General features: G+C 37.7%; 2 protein-coding genes across 2 annotated transcripts in view; both read right to left on the reverse strand.

Moving 5' to 3' along the window:
* LOC121725710 (CCR4-NOT transcription complex subunit 6-like) overlaps positions 1-26,614 on the reverse strand; it is a 192,914-nt gene that overhangs the window by 126,416 nt on the left and 39,884 nt on the right. The gene's annotated exons all lie outside the window — the stretch shown is intronic.
* LOC121725711 lies at positions 22,100-25,534 on the reverse strand. The gene has a single exon (XM_042112775.1). It carries the CDS (start codon positions 25,314-25,316, stop codon positions 23,898-23,900), a length of 1,419 nt encoding a protein of 472 aa, XP_041968709.1. The 5' UTR covers positions 25,317-25,534; the 3' UTR covers positions 22,100-23,897.

The following is a 26,614-nucleotide window of genomic DNA, read 5'->3' on the forward strand; positions in this document are numbered from 1 at the left end:
GGCCAACGATAGCCATTATTATCAATCAATCGGTCGAATTCCGGTGGGCGATTTGACGTCGGCGCGTCGCTATAAAATTACTAAAATCGTCCCCCGCGGACGCGGACGATAAAGCGTCCGAGGATAAGGTCGTGATTGTGTCGAGTCGTGATTCGGGACGTATTTACAAACATCCCCGTCGTTAATGGCGGCCTGCGATACCGTGAACATAGGGTTTAGCGGAGATCGCGGGCGATAGCTCGATAGCCGGGGTCGGCACGCGCTGGACACGTAGGTGCAATTGAAAAGAGCGCGAGTTACTGCGGAAAATGGTCGGCCATCGGGCTGAATTGCCGCTGCCGGGCGAGCCACACATCGCGCTAGATATGACGACCGCGCTGGCACCGCCCGGCCCACACCCCGGGCGCCCTATCGCGCGGGATAATCGACGAGCGAGCCGTTTCATGATGCCCACTTATACGCAAAGTACCCGTTTACGTACGCGTCGACTCGCGGCGTGACATATTTACAGTTAAAGGCTAGCGAGTTTCAATGCACTACCTTTTCCTGCCCCATCGATATTTATCTACGTAGTAAGTACATTATGAGGCTGGTCGTTAGCTCGAAACCTTTCATTAGTTATTTCCGATAGTTACGCATTTTACGTCGAGGTTCGGAGGATATTGCGGCAAGAATTCCTTGAAAGCCTGTGCGTTAATAATTGAGTCGACATCAGACCGTGTCAGCTTACTATTTAAAGTATCCTTTTAAATATGTAGACAAAACAAATTAAGAAATCTGATTAAAATGCCTTAAAACCTTCGCACTAACAAATCATCAAACCCTTGGACAGAAATACTTATACTTACTGTTCATAATATGGGCAATTGTCAGCAAATAAAATATGATTAACGACGTCTGCGAATGCAAAAAAAAACAACAATCCTCTACCTGGCGAAACGCAGTCACGAACCCAACAGAGATTACCCGTCTGGTACCGACCGCGGGAGAATAATATCGCATGAGCCCTTAATATTTCGTAATCTCAAAATATGATTGAATGTGTCGCATTTATTTCGAGTCGTGTTTTCATTCTCGTTCACAGTTTAATTTGTATGTGCCACACGTACGCTCATTTCACCTTCGCACAGTTTCCTTACGAGACAAACAGTACATTTTAATGGGCAGTAGGAGCAGAAATTGTGAATATTCATCGAACTCGTGATGGCCTCGTTTTTGCCGTTTCGTGAGTTTTGATGAAACATAAAAGAAAACATACAGAGCAACTCAATAGGATGAACACTAAACTAGTTTCGAGACAATAAAAATAATGTTAGGTGATTAATAGTTTCCGATTCGGCTGAGATCCGAATCACTAAATCATATTTGTGAATAACTTTTGAAAGCGCTAGGAGGTGCAGAATTCACAATAATTAATTCACTTGATTGGATATAGGACGAGCATAAACAAAGTTATAGTCGAGCGCAGCCAGATTGTGATTCGTGGGAAGATTCAAGATAAGCCCACGATACTTTCAACCGATCACGCATGATTTAAATGCGAACTTTACAACAATGCTCGCAAACGGTCACGTATTGCAGAACAAACCTAATTCTGGATCCTTCGAGTACCTTACATTGTACCGTAAACATCCGTTTGCGAAGCGTTCTTGGAACCGATAACTTTTTTCGGGACTCTATAAAAGTCGTTACAAAAATAAACGCAAATTTCCTGGAAATTCATAACCTCCTCAGTAGGTATTGAACACATTTTGATTTGAATCAAAAATTTGCAACATATTTCGAGGGATAAGACAGCCAAAACACGTAAGGTACACGTAGAGTAACCCAATACGATTGATTTGTAATATAGCCAACAGTACATGTGTCACGTCTGCCTACCGTTTCTCTAGTCGGAGATATCTCCAAACTTACCCTATAAGGGTGGAATCGCTCCGAGTCACGCGATACTCAAGATGCACGTGTCTATGAAGGAATGACATCAAAAGTTACTTTTGTAGCCGCAAACGAAGATAGACGCTACGTCGTACATCATAAGGGTTCATGTTCCGTCGTTTCTCCTTCACCAAACTCGTTAAGTCTAAAAGCAGTTTATAAAAGTTTGGCTCCGCTGATAGATTTATTTGTTTGTTTATCTATGCTATAATATAGACGTAGGGATTGGGGTATATCGCTTCAATAGTTTCTACGTCTCCCCTCAATTTGGGGGTTGGAACTTTTTTGCTGCTTTCACACAATTTATACACCGGAGCCCCACCTCCGAAACTACTGATGTAATTTATCTATCTTCTCCAACAAAAGCTGGATCGATTCGTCTTCAATATGAAATACTCGCAAAATATTGTTCCTTGTAAAATAATGACCCACATTTATATAAACATTTTAAAGTGGTCTGTGAAATTTAGATAAATATCTGTCGCTCCGTGCGAACACGTATTGAATTGAACTTTTACAAATACAGTTTTGGCAGAATTTGGGGCAATTTTATGTGTGAAATTTTAGATAGCGTAAAGGGTGTACTGTGCCGGTAAACGGTCACGTACTGACAAAGTTGACGCTATCGAGGGTAAAAGATGGCATTTTTCTAGCTTTTCTATTTTGTATTTTCCTTAGACCGGATATAAAGCTGTCCTGAATGGGATGAAACTTAGACAAAATATGTGGGCACATATTATTATACTCTATATTTGAATTTTTAAGGTTTCCGTTCAAAAGAAATTCAACTCTATGGGTTGTATGTAGAGCTGACAGCTCGCTCAATGAGACTGGGTCATGTAAATTGAATTTATTACCTTCCAAGGGTATGATTTTGGTCGTTGACAGACTGACGGTACGTCCATTCAACCAAATGACCGGTCAACACGTCTAGAGAAACGTATGTAAAATATACGTCCTTTGAAGCCGGATATGTTTGTATTCCATGGTGAGAACAATGGTATTCTACATAAGAACTTCTCAAAACGGAAGTTCTATCGATGCACACCCTAAGACACTGATGACCATACTATCTAGTAGCTGCAGTGTTGAGCCACGTTGAGCGTTGCATAATATTTGATGCGCGTACTCGATGCGGCTAACATCTTACGTCAGTGCTGCAGAAGTCAAGTGAACATCCTTGTGGTGTCAGTGAACCGCCGGCCACTGGTATTTTGTGAATTAGGATTAAATAATTACGGTCACGCATCGAATCGATGGTCGATGACTACATTGGACCGCTCAAATATTTTATTTTATTTATTACGGCACAGTTACAGATCACAGAGGCACAGAATAATAACATACATTAAAATAACAATATTATTCCAGTTACTACCACGAAAACCACTACCAACCAACTAAAAGTACACCTTGGTGTTCTTTTAGTGGAACCATTAAGAAATGGTTTAAACATTCAAAAGACTCAGTTACTCCTCCGTAGTTTGGCATTTAGATGATTGAGATGAAGTAATTAGGCTCACGCTGCTAGTCTTGCCTAATTATACTTATTAATTTACTAACAAGAGTAGGCTTATTATCGCCAATCGCTATGCGAACTTATCAGGTTAAGGACACCAAAACGAACTTAAAAATAAATATAATTTGCAATTTTAATTTCGTAAAATATGTCACTAATAATGTTCCCAATTTTAATGAAATATATTTTTTAAATTTCGCAACAGCTGATGTTTATAAAATTGACCTTTTAGGTATGCACATACTTAACCTAAAATGGAAAAATTTTGAATCGGATATATAAATCTAATTATAATACATTTTTGGACTACATAATGTCACTTTATCATTAATCTTAAATGGCAATGGCATTTTAATTTATTGTAGACATTAACATTATCTTCGACATGATCTATACTCCACACTCCACAGTCTACACTCATACAAAAGCTACGTCCAAATCGACATAAAAGATATGCCAAATTTTATTGCTGTAATCTACATCAGCTGTAAATAAAATGTTGTATACTAAAGTATAATGCAATAGTATAATGTTAAACAGTATAATTCATATTGCATACTAACTACTGCCCGTTTTTACCGTCACTGATGTCAGATGTGTCTATATTCTAAAGTTTCACCAAGGCATGAAATCTCAAAGAATACGCAATAGCTACCCTTAAAAGCAGCTAGAAGACACTCAAAGAAAGCGGTTTTTATTAAAAATGTTTACATACGTTTTATTCTAATATAATATGTCCGATGCATTGGGAAAGCGTCTTGATAGACAATGACAAAACTTTGTACTATAACGTCTCTATAGACGTGCTGATATCAGCTTGTCTAATGTCTAGTATTAGTATCACTAACCACACTTAAAAACATCACAACGTCAGTTGATTCGAGTCAGTAGAAACTAAAAAAAAACAAACGATTCCGGGTAGATTACGGGTCTTTGAACTTGTTATCAAAATTTGATAAGGACTTTGTTTAATAAGATATTATGCGATTTAGGGAAGTAAACATGACTCAAATATTCCATAAGACTTTATAGAACTTGTTTCTACTTTTTAAATCTACAATAACATACGAAATTCGGCTCTGGAGTTACCATAAATCGTGCAGCATAGCTAGCACGGGGTTTCCCAGTCGATTCTTCGGAAGAAAGTAATGGCAGTTTCTTTCCCATGTTTACATATATTTTTCCCGAGCATGGCACCACCCATCGACTTGAGTTTCAGTGGACAAAGACAAGAAACTCTTTCCATAGCAACCAATATAGCAACGGCAATAAATTTTTTTGACATTTAGTTTCCTGGTTCTTTTTTTTTAATTATGGCACCTCGTCTATAAAACCATGGCCAGTTTCGAGTAAATGGCGGCAAATTCAAAAATCGACGTGTAGCAACCTTGTCTATAGCCGGAATTATAGTTTTGATCTACGAAATACGAATAATAAAAACTAAGGAACTCGAAAATTTACTCGACACTGGCCATGGTTTTATAGCCAAGTGCCATAATAAAAATAAAAACAGAATCAAGAAACTAAATGTCAAAAGCGGATCGTCATGCTTGACATATAGATTTTCAAAAGCGAAAGATATCGAGATACGAAAGAAACTTTTACTCCAATGTTTTTCCGGTAAAACTGTCAAAATGTAGTTTCTTTCGTTTGTCTACGTGCTTGTGCTAGCTATGCAGAGGAAACATAACTCCACATGCATGAGCTAGTGTGACATGCTTATCTATGTGTATAGCCATTAGCCATCGTAAACGTCTTCGGTTTATTACATTATGTGGTGGGAGTTAAGGCTTCTCGTACACCTCATATACACCTACGTCAGAGGTCGCCCATTAGAAAGTGATCTCCACTGAAGCTCGCATGAAATTAACAAGTTTATAGCTCAGAGACGTCGGCTCTAGATAATACGGCACTCTAGTGGTAAAATATCGGATAATTTCTGTTTACTTGATTTCTCCTGCGACAACGTATCTATGCAAATACCTGGCAAAATCAAGTAAAATGCATGTAGTGAATATACGATGTTGAAACATAAAACGACTATGTATTTGCTTTAATTTTTGTAGCAATATCGGATAATTTCTGTTTACTTGATTTCTCCTGCGACAACGTATCTATGCAAATACCTGGCAAAATCAAGTAAAATGCATGTAGTGAATATACGATGTTGAAACATAAAACGACTATGTATTTGCTTTAATTTTTGTAGCATATTGAGCATACGGAATGCAGAAATTTTTGTAATATGAATTCCAAGCTAGTGAAATCATATAACAGTCCTACTTTATTTTTATCATGTTATTTACTTCTTTAGGCCATCTAAGGGTAGTGCCCATAGTGACTTGGATGGAACGATTATCATCGAGAAAGAAGCATACTCATTCGACAAATTTTCTGTGAGTATGCTAAATATAATTTCAATTTCATCATACCTCCAGTCACAGGTTTTGGTAATTAATATGTCCTAGTCCAGGACCCAACCTTCGCATACGTAATAACCGTATCAAGGCGACGCGCCTGGCCGTGACTCGAATCTGTGACATCCGGACACATCCGCCCGAATATGCTATCAATAAACCAATTTATTCAACTAGACTGACCTTTGTCGGGGTCAACGTCAATTAGGTACGTATAGGGCGCTTTGGTGATCTTTTTAAGTTACTTCATTGATCATAACATTAAACTACGGAACCCTAAAAACCCCTTAACCCCCAAGTCCCCAAGCGGCACCCGGCTGCCGCATATTCAATTGAAAATCTATTGTGTCTGCGATTCCCACGATCGAGGTATTTACCAGTCACCAAAAGCCCGTGAAATTTGAAAATAAGTTCTCGGTAATAAAAAGTCACAAATCACAATGCAAACTAATATTAGATATAGACCATAGTGTTTGCGTCTACCTGCCATCTATCTGGTTAAAGCGATTTGAATAAAATGTTATATACGGATAGTATAGAGAACCGGGGAAGGACATAGGGTTCTGGAAATGCACGGCTTCCTCGTACGAAATCAATCTCGATGCGGGAGCATCTAGCTTTAGAAAAAGTCCTAAGTTCCACCTCCGTCCGCCTGACACATCACAATTCACACACAAACATATAAACCACAACACAACACACCCACACAAGAACACAGGCAGAACCTTTTGTATGACGTCACAGCGTTATACAATCGCCGTAATGTCTAATAGGGACGACTGCCTACATCCTCCTAATCGAATTAACCTGGCCTTAATTGCCGCCAAAACGACTGGGCTTCATTTGGAGCGGGCAACGGCACTCGTCAATCAATCACGCGAATATGGGACGTATGGATAGCTATTACGTTGTTGATTAGCACATTTAGGACTAGCACATTATGCAATAGACTAGAGAGCGGCGCATGGGGAAAACTCTTAGACCCATCACGACTCTCGCAGTGACGTCTTAAATCAGGCAGTGCATCATTTCAAGGCCGAAAGAAAAAAAATCAAAAGGTTCCCATCTCGTGGAAAAACCTCTAGAACACTTTTACCCCTAGAACTTCTTTCTCTATCATATTATTAGTCTCGCATCTTCTTTTTAACGTTTGCGGAGGTTTCGGCATTGAATGTCAGATAAATACTGAAACTTTGAGATAACACCCAAATACGGCACGCATAATATTACAACCGGAAACATAAATATAAGTACAAACCTTGACTGTACTCGGTCATTTAAAGTTATAGTAGTTGACACAAGGCTAATTTTTCAAGTGCCGCGGTCAACAGCTTGGCTGATAAACTGTAGAATAAGGAGTGACATTCCACACTCGGAGATAAAATAGTAGCCGACCAATTAGTCCAAACAGTAACCAGAATACTGATATTATCTGATCGAGTGAATATATTCGTGGAGCCGCTTTTTACTGGCGATATCTTATGGATAACTATCATGGTAATTATAGATTCTCCGTTTGATTTTAATTTTATTTATTTACACTGTTGATGCATTCTATTCCAGGTTATTGAAAAATGATAAACACTCTGAACAAATTCTACTTTTTAAACACCTTCTGACCCGCCACCACGTCCTATCACAAGACATCTATATATTAATACGTGAGAGAAAAACTTTGTAACCCTTTTTACGAAAAATGGGGAAACGTAGGTGCATGAAATGTTGCAATTGTGCATCGAGCTAATATTATTTTAAAATTATGCTTTTATCATAAGTATATATTTTTAACAAATAAAACGTTACACACACTACGACACTACTACTAGGAAAAATGACAGATTTTTGAGTGACAAGCCTATACATACGAATTATACTCTTTTATTTATGGTTGAAGTCTGTTGACAACAAGTTGACAAATTGAAAATGGATTATTGTTTTTTTTTTATTTAATTTTAGATACTATTAGACAATGCTTAAACGGCCAGTCTGAGATCAGCTGAGTCCCAGAGACAAGAATTGAAAATATGATGAAGTCAATATTTTTTACAAAATATAGGTAGTAGTCCTAATGTCGTTGTAAGTAAGGTCGAATTTCGACCATTGGGCGATCTCTAGTCATAATAAAATGGCAAATGATACTGAAATTATGTTTGGCGGCGGCATTTTTTGTATGATCAAAACACATTAAGAGGTGTAAATACATACATATAAATCGATGGTAAAGATGTTATAAGTACATTATTTCTGCGTACTTTATAACTTTACGAGAACACGGAAAACGTTGGAGAACAATTTATTAACATGCGCATGGATGACAATACAGTAGGTGTCGTACGTGTTCGAGATAACATTAATCAAACAGAACGTGAGGTTATACGAACGTATCGAGATAATTGTCGATAATGAACACTCTGTTCTCGCACGTCACGTAATTATTATACCCATAAAATATATTTTATTGCAGGTCCAACGCACGATTTTTTCTATATTTTGGTAGGCTGCGTTCAAATTTAAGATTGATCTCATGATCAATCTTAAGTTACGTTAACTGGTGAGGGGAAACTGTGCATACAATATTGATACACCAAAAATTTATTCAGGCCGGCAGGAGGACACTCACGTTATTTTGTTGGATTATAGTCTGTCGAATGCACCTGACTTAACTTGATCAACTACGCCTATGAATAAACACAGTACAAATTCTGCCAATAGGATATCACCATCTGATCGTGATTAAACAATAATGATGAGTCTGATCACAGATCTGTTGGTAGAGCAATACTTCAAAGTCCACACTGTTTAGTGTTCATTGTACACATTTCAGACAACAAACAAATTCAAAATACATACCAAGTGAGTGTAAATTGAAGACTAAATAAAAAGTAAATATTTTAAAATACCTAGATATTAAGTTATAAAAAAGCGAATACAATCAGTCACGAAATGAACAACGCAATATATTATATTATATCGAATACGTCGTCCATTTACCGAACTTTCAACAAATCCAAATGCACGACAAAAAAACTTATATAAAAGACGAAATAAATATAAATTAATGCTAAAATAAATAATTAAATATCAAATATAAATTATATTATAAAAAAGCGAATGCCTAATCACGAAATGAACAACGTAACATGGCCATTTACCGAACTTTCTACAAATCTAAATGGCAAATGCACTGATAAACGTACTGATAACATCACTGCATAGTATAAATGTACGTCAGGTGTTTGGTGTCGTTCGAAAATAAACCGTATCCTGCTGTCGTCACGGTCGCATCTCCGTTACACCGCCCGTTATCTGTTATGCAACACATCTCATATCCAATTACGTGTAGGGTTACCAGTTACCAGTTAATATATGACGCGTGTGACTTTCTTTTAGACTTCGGCCAAACCTACGCGACCAAAGCGACTGCGAAGCGGGAGCGTCTACCGCGCGGCGGAGGCTGCCCAGTACCCATGTAATCTTAAGGCGCTGTACACACCTACGCGACCGCAAAGCAAGGCAAAGCGGGACGTGCGCGTCAAGTGTCAGACGTGTGTTTTGTAGTGTACATTTAACTAGACTTCTTTTTAAACCCTTTTCATATTATTTTGTACAACTCTTTAGTTTGTGATTTTTTATTTGTTTTGATAGATTGTGTCATGATATTAAATTAATTCGACTTGACCATTGTGGACGTGTTTTATTCCTTTGCACCTTCCAAATCAAAAGCAAGCTTACCACCTCGCAACCCTCATGTGACATGTCCATCCGTCCGACCCGTCCGACTCTGAGTATGAGGATGTCATTACCGCAAGAATTAAGAATTTACACAAGATAAAGTCGCGCGTCTTCAGTGACTGTTCATTAATAAAGGAAGTTTGACGGTTCACACCGTGCACGCCCACCGTATCGCGTCCCGCGTCACTGATCCGTTGGTTTGTTCGAAGCTTTAAGCTTCATCAAAAATATTACCAATGCTTATTATCGAAATGTAAAATTTAGAATTAATTTTCCTCAGGTTTTAAGATTTTGTAGCAGCAAGTTCAAAATTTCTCGAAGAAGTCTTCAAATGAAGGGAAGGATCGAACGGCTTGGGTACGCGCGCAAGGAAAACAGCATTGGTAGATCGGTGATTAGTGATTACTGATTAGACATTATAAGCATACTAGTTGCTTCGTTTATTGCGAAAAAACCGTATAATGTTTCTGGATAAAATGTATCCTGTCTTTTCCTACTTCTCAAAGTATATCTATACAGAAGAGGTAACAGACAGGCTGACATTTTATAATATGAGTATGGATATTATTATAAGAAGCTCCTATTACCCCCACTAACTAAAAACGTGTAAAGTTGTGCACGGCCTATACTCTGCTCTACAAGTATTACAACCCTAGCGCCAGAGTAAATGATCCGGTCTCTACATGCTCGGGTGGACTTTCCCGCAACACGACTCGAATCTTCAGCGAGCTTTTATTTCATTAGCCTCGTACGTCGTCCATCGTTCGCCGCTCATAGTGCATCGTTCATCCGATCTAATGAAAACCATCGGTCAATTACTCAATACCGTCACGCGGCACGCCTCACTCATCATTATTGATATCTTCTAACGCAACGGATTGTGTTACAAATTACAATGGCCTATCGACAATTACCACGGCTTATATAAATAGCAGAGGTCTCGAGCCGACCGCAACAAATACATATAACGTAAGAAAAAAAAATCTTGTATCATCATCATTTATTTGCAAAGAATATTGTTTACACAACAATACGAGCGTCACAAGTTTCCCCATACAAAAGTGAAAAAAAAAAATTCGTCTTTCAGCGCTGCCACTTTCACAGTGAACTCTCTACAAGGAACACGTACACACCCTAAAGTATTATCACTCATTTTTGTTACACCCTGTATATATATATTAGCCTTATTAGAAGGATTATTGCTACAGAATACACATTCATTAATCACAATAGAAAAAAGTTGCCTTTACTATCCAGAGAAAAAAAAACTACATTTAATCGTCTAATGTCAGTGTCAAACAATAAAAAAAAACTAATTGTCAAATAATACTTTATCTATGCTTGAGGTTTTCATCAAAATTCAAATTTGATGATGATGATAACAAAAAATCTTGATAGTAAACTAATAAAAGACAAAACATAATAATATTTTAACAATTATAAATTATAATATTGTTATTGAGGAAGTAGATAGTAAGCTGGCATGCTATATTCTATGACAATAAGTTACAATTAATATCCTTTGTATCGACTCTATATTTAATGATTTAGTTGAATCTATATACTGTACGACATAATAGAAATGTTATAAGTAACCTGGAAAAAATTGGTCGTAAGCATTGAAATTTTATGTTTGAAATATGTATTAAAACTTGTTTACGGAGCCTTTTGTATTAAAATTGTAAAATTTTAACAAGCCGTTGTTGTTGCGTTCTGACAAAGAGAATCAGACAGCTTTAACTTTTCAGCTACGAGCTTATTTGCGAAGTCAAACCTTTTTTATACTTTTCCGCTTCTAAAATAAAATTGAAAGTAACTAAAAATAAAACTACTGTTTGCAAATAGGTAAACAATTTTTTTAAATAAAATAAGGGAGCAAACGAGCAAACGGGTCACCTGATGGAAAGTAACTTCCGTCGTCCATGGACACTCGCAGCATCAAAAGAGCTGCAGGTGCGTTGCCGGCCTTTTAAGAGAGAATAGGGTAATAGGGGAGGGTAGGGATGGGAAGGGAATATAATTAAATGTAATCTAACATAGGGTTAAATATAACACGGATTGTCGCAAATGGGCCTTAGTATATGATTTTCTCTCTTGGAAGCTTGACGAATAACACTCGGCCTCTGGGTCCATAACCTATTGACATAAACCCTGAAGCAGTAAACAGAACTCGCGAGTGTCGTTCCATATTCAAGCAGTGGGAGATTTCACGCGTCCGGTCATTACGACGCCCATTCACGCTTAGATGTTATGTTACATGTAGAAGATTCTCCTGAAAAGGTGGCGCAGTGCATGTCTTCAGATATCGGTCTCTTTCATCTATTGAATTGGGCGGAGCAAAATTCAATACAAAATGTTTAGGTCGCCTAATCCGGTAGCCTACACAGGTCTAAGCAATTGATCATAGAACGTAATGTATCGCCATTAGTCACGACTCATGATTACATTGTAAAATGCATAATAATTTGACACTTTCGTTTTGATAACAAAGTAGAAAGCAAAAGGTGCGACCTCCGTGACCCACCGTTTAGCGCACCGTCTTGACAATGACTCGCTAATTGCGCTATTAAAGTCTCGCAACTCGTCAGCTGCATACGTAGGGCTTTCACTCCGGTGATAGTTCCCGTCGCGTCATCGACGTCTCTTTACGCACTGTTTAGCCGAATGTATAGGAAATCGTAAATATTGTGAAAATTACGAACACAATGCACACGCAACACAATTGGTACGCAAATACGCAACGATCCATGTATTAAAAAATACACCCCCTTTTAATGCAGTAAAGGAGCAAACGAGACGAAAAAATACACCGGCAAACTGAATACTAATTGATCAGAAAACACGTACCCATATGCAGCGAAGAAGATTTGCAAACACAATTGATCGAAAGCAACGTAACAATTGGAGTTGTCGTTAAAAATGGAAAAAGCGGCTGACAATAAAACAGAAACAGTGGGATATCGGCTGTGCACTGAAGAGGCCTGGATGAGGCAGATAACGAACGAGAACAAACGAACGCGGGGAAACGCGATATCTACGTAAATAGCGAGCACAGGTACAGGCGGCAGCCACGGCCAGCGCAAGCTGATCCCGCAGGAAATATTATAATTTACCTACGAATAATAAATACTAAGAGAGAGTAACTGAGCCAAAAATGGTACCAGGAAATGCACACCTTAGTTTGCATTTTATGGAACGTTCGTTTCTTTCAGTTGGTTGTTTAACTCGGTTATACAATCAGTCAGTAACTCTATCCAGAATTGTGTTGTATAATTGTAATCATGCTGGGAACTCAAAAAAATCCGTCGTCATACCCATACAAATTGCCGATCCGGGCAATTTTATTTTTGAGTTCCTAACATTGTTCTTATAAAAAAAGTTGTTCATTTTGACGGGCTCATTTGATGGTTGTAAGGAAAACGGTGTTCACCCGAACAACCTATAATACACTAGCCTCTGGTTTCACAAATATCAAAGATTATCAAAATATCAAAGTAAGGTAACCGTAATCCTACACTTAAACAGAATCAGCATTATAAAATGGAGAAACATTCAGTTTTTATGCAAAGTTCTGAAAACTGTTTTAAACATAATAATATCATCAAAGTAGAAATTGCCAAGGCCGTTCTAATAAAATATGTCAAGTGGGCTGACACACGAGTGCGGGTCAATTGAAAATCCGGCCACTAATATTATGTCGGTTACGAAATTTAACTACTTTTAAAGTATTTAATTAGCTCGCTATGCAAATATTTTGACCGTGACATTTCTGAAAGAAATATTTGTGCGAGGCCGTAACGATGATCCCTATACATTTAATTAAGTATAATGAATCGCCTGCATGGTATAATTAAAAGTATTTTATTTATTAAAATCTTAAACATTCTTGCGAAACATGGGATAAATCTTTCATATCATTATTACCATTCGAGACGCTGAAGATCTTATCAGGGAAACTCGGGTAACGCTTGCATACATTTTAGACAATTTAATAGTAGCTATTAAAATCTCTCTTCCTTGATGTGTAACACATCGCGGCGTATTGTTTATTGTGCGTATCAGTTTAAAAACAATGGCTTTCATTAAGGAAGATGGAGCGGCGCAGCGCGGCGGTCGCACGCCAACTGGAATCAATGTAGAGAGCTGTAGCGCAGCAACTTTCTCATGTTTCTCGCAGCGCCCGGTCACCGCTGTCTCCGAGATATCTAGTGCGAACGACGAGCGATACTTGTGCTAGACGATTAAAGAAAACTAAAATATATTATGTACCTAACGAACAGCTAAATAAGAAGAATTTAGAATAACTGATGCAAGCTACAAACAAATTGCTTAAATTAAATAGCCCGCATTAAAAAGTATAACGGACTTAGAAAGAAAAAGGAGAAATTACATAAATTCAATTTCTAGTATAATCATTGAAGCCTCAATTTATCTAATTTAACTAAGGAGTCTATTAACATAACATCCATAAGCTATCACAAATTCTAGTAGCAGTCATAAAACATTTAGGAACCAAAATCCCAACAATTACAAGTCCAGCACGCTAACGCTTAAGAGGATTCCACACCGCCATTTTTTCCATACAAACGTTGTCCCCTGTTTCCTCCCTGGATAATGCTAGTAGAGTTATAATTTTTTTCCTGAATATCTACGGCCACTAATACAATGTCCCTATGTTTTCTTTTTTTTCATAATTTAATTATTAAATAAGATATGAACGTTCAAAAACCCAAAAAAATGGCCAGATTTTCCACTGTGTTCAAACGTCCAGAAAACAGATTTGGATAGATTATACAAAAAAAGCAAAACATAGGAACACAGCTCAAGCCTTTTTTTAATCTTTAATGAAAAAAGTACTTAAATCGGTTAAGTTTTGGAGAAGGAATCAGGGGACAACGAATCGTTGATTTTCTGGATTTTCTGCAATTGTCTCTATCGCGTTCTGCGGTATAGGCTTGAGGTAAGGGAGACAGCTATAGATATTACACGTACTTTTTTTTAATTTCTCTAGCCGCTGTGGTATCCTCTTAATGTGTAGCCCTCAGCTGGATGCAACTAAGAAACGCAACACCAGCTTTCACTCCCTACAGCTTTATTGCTGCGTTTAGAAACCGTCCAGTGAAAATTATTAAATCACACCACGCTAATCTATTACCCGCCTCTGACACTCGCTTTGATCGAGTTAGGTTCAATGCACTACATGCCGCGAGAAACTCTTAATTGATTTTCAATAGCTTAAGAATTATGATAGAGAGATATAGTACCTTTAACTATAACTATACGGTATGCCTTACGATTAATACTTTTTATACTAGCGCAGTCACTCGTATGTGCATGATAAGTTTATATTGCGACTTTACTATTAACCTTGGACATGGGCATATCAGACATCCGTAAGATAAAGCACCATTATCACAAATTATGACGTCCGATCTCATCAACGCAAAGTGATTAATTAAGCTATCAAATTTAATTTGATTATAAGGATACCGTTTAACACACACAAGAAGACACTCATAAAATTATATTTCGCAACCCAAAATCCTGCAGCTACGTCAATTCTTCAATATCAAAATAAATTTGGATCGAAACAAGGCCATCTCGCAAAGTCAACGTCCGTTTAATGAAATCTTACAGATAAATGAAGTTATGCGTAGAATAATTTACAACTCAATGACAATGTTGAGTGAAGGGACTGTAGGGCCGGGTCCGTATGTAAATTGTGAATGCAAGTACCGAGTGCATGGACTAGCGCAGTAGCGTCAAAAGACAAACTACTTATCTGTCGATACATTTATTTGCTACTTATAGGTATACTAGATGTCCCGCGCGGCTTCGCCCGCGTAAATTAGAAATTTTACAGAATCCGTAGGTACATTTTCCCATAAAAAATATTTCCCCCGTTTTTCCCACATTTTCCTGAGTTTCTTCTGTCGTATTAGTCTTAGAGTAATAATATAATATAACCTTCTCGATAAATGATGAGTCTTACTCGATAAATGATCTATCTAACACTGAGATAAGTTTTTAAATCGGACCTGTAGTTTCTGAGATTGACGCGTTCAAGCAAACATACTCTTCAGGTTTATAATATTAGGTAGATATAGATTTTTTTTAATTATCGCTTGACAAACTCGAGTCTCGATCTAAAATACTATGAAATGGTATAATATGGTAGTGATGATGATGATGATGATGATGAAGAATGTAATTTGCATAGTAGCATATGCTTTCTGTTCTTAAAACAACGCCGAAACTCCCAAACTTGTATCTATAAAGAATCAGGAATTCTCTCAGCACCTTCCGAACCACGGTATACCAGGTATATCTCGGTGCAAAATCTTACTTGTTGGTAGCATATGCTTAGAATACTTCTCACGAAACCGAAGTCACCATATGTTTCCCTATAAGTTTTGAGGAGTTCCCTCGATTACTTATGGATCCTTCATCAGATCACCACTTTTCTGAATATAATACCAAATTGGGATGATACCCTATATACCAAAAGAAAAATTTTGAAAATCGGTTAACAAACGGCGGAGTAATCGTTGAATATAAGAAAACGAACATAACACCTCCCCCATTTTGAAAGTCGGTTAAAATTGTAGCCTATGTGTTATTTATTTAATATTTTAATCAGCACATGAATTGAATAACAATTTTTTTTTTCAAATTAATCGTAGCACCATCTGTCAGGACAAACTAAAATTGAAATAGAATAATATTGAATGCGATGATAGCGCCGTCCGCCGGACCTAATGTAAAACATTCCAAAATCAACAACTCCTTATAAATAAGAAATTAATTGAAAAAACATTTTCCAGTAGACCAAACTGTAAATCTAAACCATTCTCGAATCTCCACGAACACACACAAAAAATTTCATCAAAATTGGTCCAGTCGTTTAGGAGTTCAGTCACATACACACGCACACAAGAAATATATATATTAAGATTTATAAATACAAAGTTCGAAGTATTAAAGAGCTCTATCATTGAACTTACTACGATGTCGTAGGTTACATAAAAAAACTAAATTAAATCGTATGCACACTCAAATTTATTCTTTGACTCCACAAGAGTTCAATTTTCACATCAATCTATATATTAATACGTGAGCCAAAAACTTTGTATCCCTTTTGACGAAAAACGGGGAAACGTAGGTGAATGAAATTTTGCACACTTATAATTTACATGGTAAAGGAGTGCATCGAGCGAATATTATTTTGAAATTATGCTTTTATCATTTTATTAACAAATAAAACATTACACACACTACAACACACACACTAGGAAAAATAACAGATTTTTTATGACAAGCCTATACATACGAATTATACTCTTTTATTTATGGTTGAAGTCTGTTGTTGTCACAACAAGGTGACAAATTGAAAATGGATGATGGTTTTTTTTAAATTAAATCTTAGCTACTATTAGACAATGCTTACACGGCCAGTCTGAGATCAGCTGCTGAGTCCCAGAGACAAGAGTTGAAAAAAATATTATAAAGTAAATATTTTTTTACAAAAGATAGGTAGTAGTCCTAATGTCGTTGAAACTAAGGTCGAATTTCGACCATTGGGCGATCTCTAATATATTTTATAAGGTGAAGCGAAAAATACAAATGAGTCATTAGCCTTCAAACAATTGAGATCAGTATAAGCTTATTAAATTTCAGCAGCTCGCTTATCTCCACCATCTTTATTATTAATTTTTATTTGCCCACGCTGACCTCTGCCAATATTTTTACTGCTATAACCGTTAAATGTGTCCTTGGTGAGCGTTCCTGATTTTACCGTAAGCAAAAGTGGTTCGGCAATTGGCTCACCAGAATTAGTGTTTTAAGTTTTAACCTTCGCTATTGTGGTCATTAAACGCACAGTACAAATCAGGGACAGGTTAAGAGGTAGCGATGAACGTAAATAAAACTATTGCGACCTAAAGAAGTTGGCCCGCAGCCAGAGAATGTCATTTACTATGATTTTTTTGTATAATAGGTGTTATTAAAACAGTTCGCCTATGTTTTTCATATGAATATTTTACTCGGTTTCATTTGGTTAGACTAGATATAATGTAGGACTATTTGAATGATTTTCAGCAATGATATTCTACTTATACATATATGTTACGTCCATACTATTTTCCGGCTTAAATCTCTTCCGAACAATTTTCAAATACAAAATTGCAAACATTGACAAATCTGACAGATAAGTGAAGCAAAAGATATGAAAAACCTTTTACATAAAAGAGACAGTTCTATTTTTAAACGTCGAATCGTATCGCTGTCTCTTTCTTCGCCTGAACTATGACGAAAATTCAATTTTTTCCAGATTGTTCGAAAAAATAATTGAAAATGTAAATAATCGAGGTATTTATTGTAATCAAGACATGTGGTAAGAGATTCCATGTGTTTTGTTTACTTTCGAGTCATAATTGGTACATTTTCGAAACACTCACGACGTCATTTTCAATTTATTTAGGTAAGACTAGACGCGGCACGTTCGTGACTGCGCTCGATGCAGACTAAACAACAGACGGCCCAATTGGGCCGTATTTGAATCTTCACAACGCGCGCGGTAGTAACATATCTGCTTTGAGTTTTTCATCATTGGTTTTCAGCAGAAATATAACTCTAGAAACAAAAGGATTGCAAAAGTTGACACATCAAACTGCATGAATATAATAAGCTAATTTACGAGAACTGGCTACGGCTTCATCTTCATTGATATGTGAATGTGACTTTTTGTTGGCATCATAAGGACGCAAAATAAATCATACTTACAATATAAATTGAGCTCATTGTTATCCTTTATCAATATATTTTGCACGATCATAATTCGACCGACGACCCAACACCGCATTTAACGGGTAAACGAATCTAAATAAGATTGGAGCGACCGCTAGCCGTCCTATCGTCAATATAACATCGGAGTGTAGACGTTATTAGCAAAAAAGGCGCACATGAATACAAATTCTACGAAGTAGCATAGTATGATATACATAAAGCATGCCGTTGCCATGACTGGTTTGCCTCTTCCTAAATAATACCATTTGTTTGTTAACAAATGTTGGCCGGAATTTTCATTATTTAAATAATACTTCTGTCTTAAGAAAGTAGAATTTGTAATCCGAAATCCATTTTAATAGAAATGTTCGGAACTTAATACGATCATGGGAAGGGTACACGACAAAAACCCAAACATGACATTTAATCTAATTTTGTGGTCTGGTGAGCAAACCGCCTTGAAATAATTGTCAATTCCCACGCTACGTATACAAATTAATAAGATATAATATCGGATGCTCGTAGGTCCGGAGCCTTATATAGAGTTCTTATTAACCCGTATAGCTGGTGACGAGTGCTTTCGCGGGTGAAAGCGGCGGTGAAACGTCAGTCGGATACAAGTCTGCTTTCTACCCCGCCTACTGCCTGCTGAAAGAAACCTTACCCTGGCTCGTTCTGTCTAGGAGTGTTAAGCCTAATAATGTAGAGAGTAGTACAGGCTAAGGACTAAAATTAGTGCATGTCGTTGCCAAAAATTCTGTAACAGTAAGATAAATGCCGCAACGTAATAAACCACTTTTTTATTGTTGACACAAGCTCTACTCTAGGTATAAATTATGTAAAACTTAAAAGATGTCAACAGGAAAACTGAACGATAACAACTTCTCGGTAAGATTTTGATCACGAAGTTTACCATTACCGCGGCTCATTTTGGGGACCGCTAAATAGTAAATCTACATTTAAGTAAAACCACAAAAAAACTGAACGTTTTAACTAGATTTTTTGACTGTGATTTCTACGTAATATTTCTTAGATGGTGAGCACGAAATTCGGAATCTCGCTTCGTTAAGTACAGGTTCACACCGAATTCGGATGAACTTCTTAGTGATTAAAGTTTATCGCAATCTATCCTAAGTTTTTCATAAAAAATCTATTTTGTCATAGTGTTTATTTCTAGTTATGCTTTTTATTACATTACCTCTCAGGATCTTCATGCTTCAAGTTTGATATCAGATAAAAATTTCTAAAAGTTCAGTGTAGTTCACTACTTGGTAGTTGGTACATAGATGAATAATACTGAAAAACAAAGTATGTGCTATAAAGTACACGTGGACACTTATCGGTACGTAAAAGAACAATTTCTCGTGTGGTTTCTTCAGTCGCTCTATTGCGTGTTTACATTGAAACATCTTTAATAGTCGGCTCAAGGTCAGCCGCCACGTGCGCCGGTCGCTTTGTTTCCTATGGTGCCATACACAGTTCACACAGACCATCAAACAGCTGACGTCAGGGAAATTTAAATATTTGCGTTTAAATATCACCTTGAATTATTTCTGGTTTTATTCTTTAGCTAACGTGTCCGTTGATGTCTTTTAAACATCTTTGGTCGAGGCAAAATTACTGTAAAATAATATTTTTATGAATGTACAGCAGTCAAGATTTACCAGTTACCACCTTATAGACTATAGAGCTATCAACTGAATAGTCGGCTGTTTAGTTAAATATTTAAGTAAAACAAATCAAGCACATGAAGCGCAAGTCACGACAGCACATTAAAACAAACATTTGATTTTGAAGATACAGTATGGGAACACTTTATAAAATGATCACCGTCACAACGCATCAATCATTGGCTAGAGACGTAACTGTTAATTGAAAAAACCCATGGTGACGATTACCTACATATAGAGAGATTCACATAATTATGTTTTTTACTATTAAGATGATGGAGTCCAATCTGTTGAACAAAACAGGTTCGGATTTATATCAAACACGAGACTGGAAGGACCAAATTTAATTTCAAATGAGGAAAATATTTCTCGGTGTGCAAATTAAGTTCTAAAACAAGTAATTTACACATAATGCTAGAGTTTAACTAAATGTTTTGTTATGAAAGAACATATGAAAATAAAATATGCCACTGGTGAACACTTAAAACTATAATTTATTTTAAATCCTTTTTAAAAAGACTTTGGATTTCTTTAACGTCTTGAAACAATTTCTTAACACTCTTCATTGCTTTGTAGTATTACGCAAACAAGTAACAATATTGCAAATGGCCTGCTAAGTTTTATTAGCGGCTCGTAAATAACTTTATGTGGCACCATAAAATATTTAACAATCAGAGAGCGCAGTTCACTTCTCATAGGCGTTGCGTAAGCCTGTGACAATCTCTCGACAATGGATGGCTAACAATTATTTCTAAATATCCAAAATACTTTTTCATCATCAGCATCGTTAATCCTTCTCTAATATTCTTCTTTATCGTCTCTTTCAGTAATTTAAATAGAGCACAATATATATTTTAAAAAGCAAATAAATTACTAGTAGATAAGAAAACCAGCTCGGTATACAGTGTGTTAGTGTAAACATCGTTATCCTTGAAACCATCAAATGAGCCCGTCAAAATGAACAACTTTTTCTATGAGAACAATGCTGGAAACTCAAAAAAAATGCCGTCTACGAATACCCATACGGATGCCCGGATCAACAATTTGTATGGGTATGGAGACGGATTTTTTTGAGTTTCCAGCATTGTTCTCATAGAAAAAGTTGTTCATTTGGACGGGCTCATTTGATGGTTTCGAGGATAACGGTGTTCACACTAACATCTTGTATAATAAACCTATGTTAGATAATATTATACCTAAAAGTAACGAAATAAATTTCCATACAATTCTTTTCCATTTCGAGACAGTTCTGCTAAACTTGAAGAGAGCCTTACATAATATCCTAGGACTACTGGTTATATTGTTATGTTCAAAGTTTTTATTATAGAGATCGGGTTTACGATCCGATTTTGTTACTTTATTTATTGATATGGCAATCGAAGCGATAGATGAACTTATTATTTATTATTATTCAATAACAAAAACAGATAATTAAAATGAAGATAAGAGTAAATTACGATATTTATTCGCTGAGGTAGTTATTTAATTATTATTATCTAACGAAACTGAACTACCGGAATTTATCAATGATACATTAATTAATTCAAAGTTCTAACTAACCTTTCAACGTTGCGACAAAATGTTCATTGACCTCACTAGAATCTATTCAAATTATGGAACTATGTCCGGAGCACTTAGCACAATGCAAACTTCAAAAAGGTCACTGAAAATGCATGCTTTTAAAGACCATGGAGTTATATTCTTGCAACTTTCTTTAAGACGTATTGGTCAGTTTACAAAAAAACAGACTTTTAACAGCTAAGATTAAGAGATTGTGTAACGTTTATACGGTATACCAGTTTTCTGATAAAAAGTGTATAAAACTGTTGACAATTGCTAATTTTCCTGGAAACATTTCGAAATCTAAACTTAAAATAATCTATGATTCGATAAGAATCAGATGTCGACACAGAAGTTCTTTAAATCGCTTTGAGGTGTATTTAGAAATCGGTGATTTAGGTGGTATTAATGATAGAAATGATTGCTCAAAACCATGTCATCGTTAACGCTCTATTCACCAAAACGAAATGAAACAAAAAGAATTAGGGCATGATGATTTTTATTGTACAAAAATAGTGTGCAAGCTTGTAACACGTGTCTCACGACGTAAACAAACAAATACTAAACCTATATAATTTCATGTATAAAATGCTTGCTCTGTAAGACATAACCTAACTTTACATTTCGAGTTTAATCGTTGAGTTTTACAGTTTCAACATAAAACATTGATCCCGACACATAGAAGGCTCGACGTTTACGTCCGACTCGTTACCGTGAGACCAGAAGGCAAAGCATTATTTGTCTCTTTTGTCAACACATTGGGACACATTCATTCTCCTGTCTCGCACGGAGAAAGAGATAAATAACTCGAAACGTCCCATCCGCCGGCTTGAAAAAATGGGGCTAAGGATTCCAAAACTTTACGGCTCACTATCGAAAGAAGTATGCCCGCCTGAGATAATAAAGTATCTATCGGGGCAATTAATTGTGAAGATATCGGGCTTTTACTTTGGGCTGACAGGAGGCGACCGGCGGCGGCGGACCGGTCGCCGGGAGAGAGCATTAAGATACCGCATAGGTGAACCCCGCGGGCTGCTCGACACTGTCTCACGAGCACGCACTAAAGAATTTTTATACTGATAAGACACGGTAACGACTCCTCGTCCACGTCGAGCCTATCTTAGAGAAAAATAAAGCAAAAACCGATTTATCACGTCTTCCCACGCGCGCGCCGGCCGATATAAGCCAAACGACGTTAAAATAAAAAGTGGAGAGTAACACAAACAGCCCATCATGCTTGTAAAACCCAACGATGTCCGACCCGAGTAAGATTCGAGGAATAACTTAGTAGTTATATTCACATTATCTACAATATGGAACTTTATCTGACGTCTTCCACACCACCGTCGGAGAAATACTCAACGTTACCTACAAATTAATTTATTATTAAAAATTCTGATTCGCCGCTCCACACATCCGCGTATTTAATTAGCTCGATGTTTTCGAAACACATTTACAAAATGTTATAAATGCCGCGTTAAAACTACAAAACGTTTTTGAAGGTTCGATTCGGTAACGGGAACGGGAAACTGGCATTGCGCGCTAGACCGAAATTGTCGTTTATTTCGTTCCGAGTTTTCGACACGTGAAGCAAAAAATGTGAAATTTGCCGTGCTTTCGACGGTCGATTATTATTTTAAATGGAAACGTGAATATTAATAGCCGAGATGATCGGGGACAAACAGTGATTAGGTACATGAACCGGTGCTCGCGGGCGACACCCGGAACGGCGCGCAGTGAAACCACGGTTCACGGGAAACCGCAATACCGCCTCCTACCGGCCGCGCAACCGTGTCAGTAGTGTGAAACGCTAATTGCACAATGCACACTAGCGACGCCGATTCTATTCTATTTACACAACTACACTAGTTTTTTTAATTAGATATCAAACGTAGACGCGAGCCGCGATACGGTGTGCCAGTTCACATCTTTCACTTTACTCGCAGCGAAAATGTAGATCTAATTTAAATATTCGCTTCGTTGACTACTGTTGTTGAAGATTCTCCTACATGTCATGTATGTGTTTAAAAGAGCGAATCAGACTTTTTTTTATAAATCAGACAAAGTTCCATGTCCTCCTTCTAAGCTACTGTTAAAAATAAATTAGTTTTAGAATCTACAGGAAACCGAATCGGAGATCTCAATTTAATCTGCGTCACTTTGAGACACTCCGTGCTCGCCTAGCTGGATTATTAGGTCCAGCCTTATTGACGAGCCTTGTGCTCCCTGGACTGTTTTGCATACATCTACAACCACTGAAGATTACCAACCACAAAAATTTCAGGCAGAAACTAAGGCTAGATCACATATATTACGCGAGATTTCGCTAGCAATCAAAGCTGTCGAGCAGCCAGAATCCACATCGTCACTTTTTTTGCTTTCTTTCGAGCACGCCACGACTCTGTCACTATTCACTACACTGTTTGCTGTTACATCATAGCTCGCGATTGTACATTTATCGTTAACCGCACTTTCACTTTTATCGTCGAAAAAGGCGCCACGTTCGGAGTTTGTCGCCGGGGGCGAGGTCGAAAATAACTTAATTTCCAAGTCACGGTGACCGTTGATCGAAGTCACAATCTCCGATGAAATTTCTAAAGCTAGTGGAGAGCGGGGCCCCGGGGAGCTAGCTCGTCTCGAAGGTGGGAACAATGAATAAAGATTAGGAGCAGAAACGGTGTCGCTGCTGTTTACTTTTCTTTCAGGAACTCTCGATGAAGGATCACTCCAGCTTCGTCGCAACATAGTATCAGCGCCTCTCCGACCTAGGGGTCCCACCACCTTCATCGAATCTTCCAGTTTAGTTGGCGCAAAATCGCCACTCGAATTCTCATCTAGTAAATGGGCTATGGAGTCGGCGTCCCATATTTGTCCCACGGGATCGCAGTAGCGGCACTGGCACGAGCTGACTGCTGACTCTGCTGGCGATGCGGCTTCTGCGATTCCATATCTTGTAGCCTCTAAAGCTTCTCCTAATGCTGACACTCTGTACGTCTCAGAAGATCGATCCGGGTAATCCAACACTTTCACGTCTAAGCGATATGGCAAACAAATCTCTCGACAGTAAGATTCCTCGTAACCGCCGCGAGACGTCGGCCCCATATTTGTAACCGCACAGTGATCAACTTCACCGAGATCTAACGCGCCAGATGACAAATCGTGTGGCATTATGTTATTAGGTTTTCTATCCTTTTTACGTCGTTTGCGGGGTTTTATTATCCTGGGGAGCATGGTTTCGGAATTGGTCGAGCCGGAGCTTTCATCGCTAGCTACGCTGACTGCATCTGTATTGTTGTTGTTGCGTCCGCTTCTTATTTGACGGGACTGGTGCGGCTGGAGCGCCTGGTTTCTCATTCTCATGTTTTCCGATGCATCATATCTATCCACACAATGCTTCTCGGAGTCCTCGATCGGTCGATGATAGCGTTGCTCGGGAACGGTTGTGTATTTTCGCCGGTCATGTCTATTTTGGATGATCAGGGGTGCCCCCTGAGCGTGCAGCGCGAGCTTGGACACGGGAGTGCTTCGCGGTTGCGGTGAGCGCCCCGCCATGGATATGAGGGGTGCCCCGAGCCATGCGTTCGGATGTGGAACGCCGTAGGGCGGGTAGTACGGTGGCGGGAATCCCGGCGCGGTGGCAGCGTACTGGGGGCGAGGGGGCTCGCGACGCCCGAGGGCGGCGCGTTCGCCCGGGCTCATGTTGGCGGTGCGGTCGTTTAACCCATATTCGAGACGTTGGTCCACATCGTCACGGCGAAGTTACGAGTTGCGGCGCGATGTTGTAATCGTAAACGAACATCGGGAGCGCGCGAGTGAGTGGCGTGCGTACGCCGCGGCCGATCGGCGAATACTGAGCGAGCGAGCGCGGGCCGGTCGCGGCCGCGATGCCGACGGGTGTGCCGCCGCGCTATACGCGACTATCGCCGCTATGGATACACCGGAAAGCTCTATAACTACTAATCGCGGCGCAATTAAAACCTAGTTTACTTTTCTTACTATTTTACCGAGTGATAACGTCGCGCGTCGCGCGGTGTTGTTTCAATTTGAGGTTGTATTGTTTGATATCAATATTTTTATGTTTTCCGTAAATGTAATGTAATGTTTACTTATAACATTTTTGGTAACGAAAAATTACCTATAACTTCTATAAAAAAGCTTACCAGTAATTTGAAAACACCAGTACCTATTTTATATTGGTAGTTCTTACCTGAAACAATAACAAATATATAAATATCATAAATTCTTTTGAATAAAATGTGATTTATATGTGAATCTATGACAATTGACAATGATAATTATTAATACGAATGAGCTCTTGATAATTAGATCACATCAAAAGGATAGGCGGTACTTAAAAAAATATGACTCCCCAGACGTCGCATAAAATATAATAAGTATTAGACAAATGAAACATAAAATAGACAATTTTACGAGGAATATGCACTATCCACATAAACCAAATCGTAAAACCCCTTTAATCCCCACAACCAACGTAACTCAAGATTATTATAAACTTTATAGAACTGCATATATAAATTATTGTGATATGAAATATAACTGTTTATCGAAGCAAAGTAATAATTTTAGCACAAATATAATATATACTTTTGTGAAGCACATAAAAAAGAATACACTTAAATATTTTCTAATGCCCCATACGTCTACAAACCATCATAAAATTTTAAATATTATGAATATGCATGAGTATGAAAATTATTTATATATTTTTTACTAAGACGTATTACCATCAATTAAACGAACTCTGACGATGTTTGAATTTAATTCAATTATTCGCATTGTATTTACGGCGCATGGTAAAACTTGCATAAGCTTATATTGCGCCATATTTAACATTGTTTTTGTAATTTTTATTGATAAATAAAGGTTAAAAAAAGCTATAAGCATAATTTCATGGTGAGGTTAGTGAGTTGTGAATACTCTAGGTCAAGTTAATCCGTCAACTCGTACCTGTATTAAGTATTACTTCATGTTCATCT

Source organism: Aricia agestis, chromosome 3 (assembly GCF_905147365.1).
Source record: "Aricia agestis chromosome 3, ilAriAges1.1, whole genome shotgun sequence".
Classification (NCBI taxonomy): Eukaryota; Metazoa; Arthropoda; class Insecta; order Lepidoptera; family Lycaenidae; genus Aricia; species Aricia agestis.

Bases quoted from the DNA above. Each gene is read 5' to 3' on its own strand.
- LOC121725711 (XM_042112775.1), bottom strand. From the start codon at position 25,316: ATGAGCCCGGGCGAACGCGCCGCCCTCGGGCGTCGCGAGCCCCCTCGC.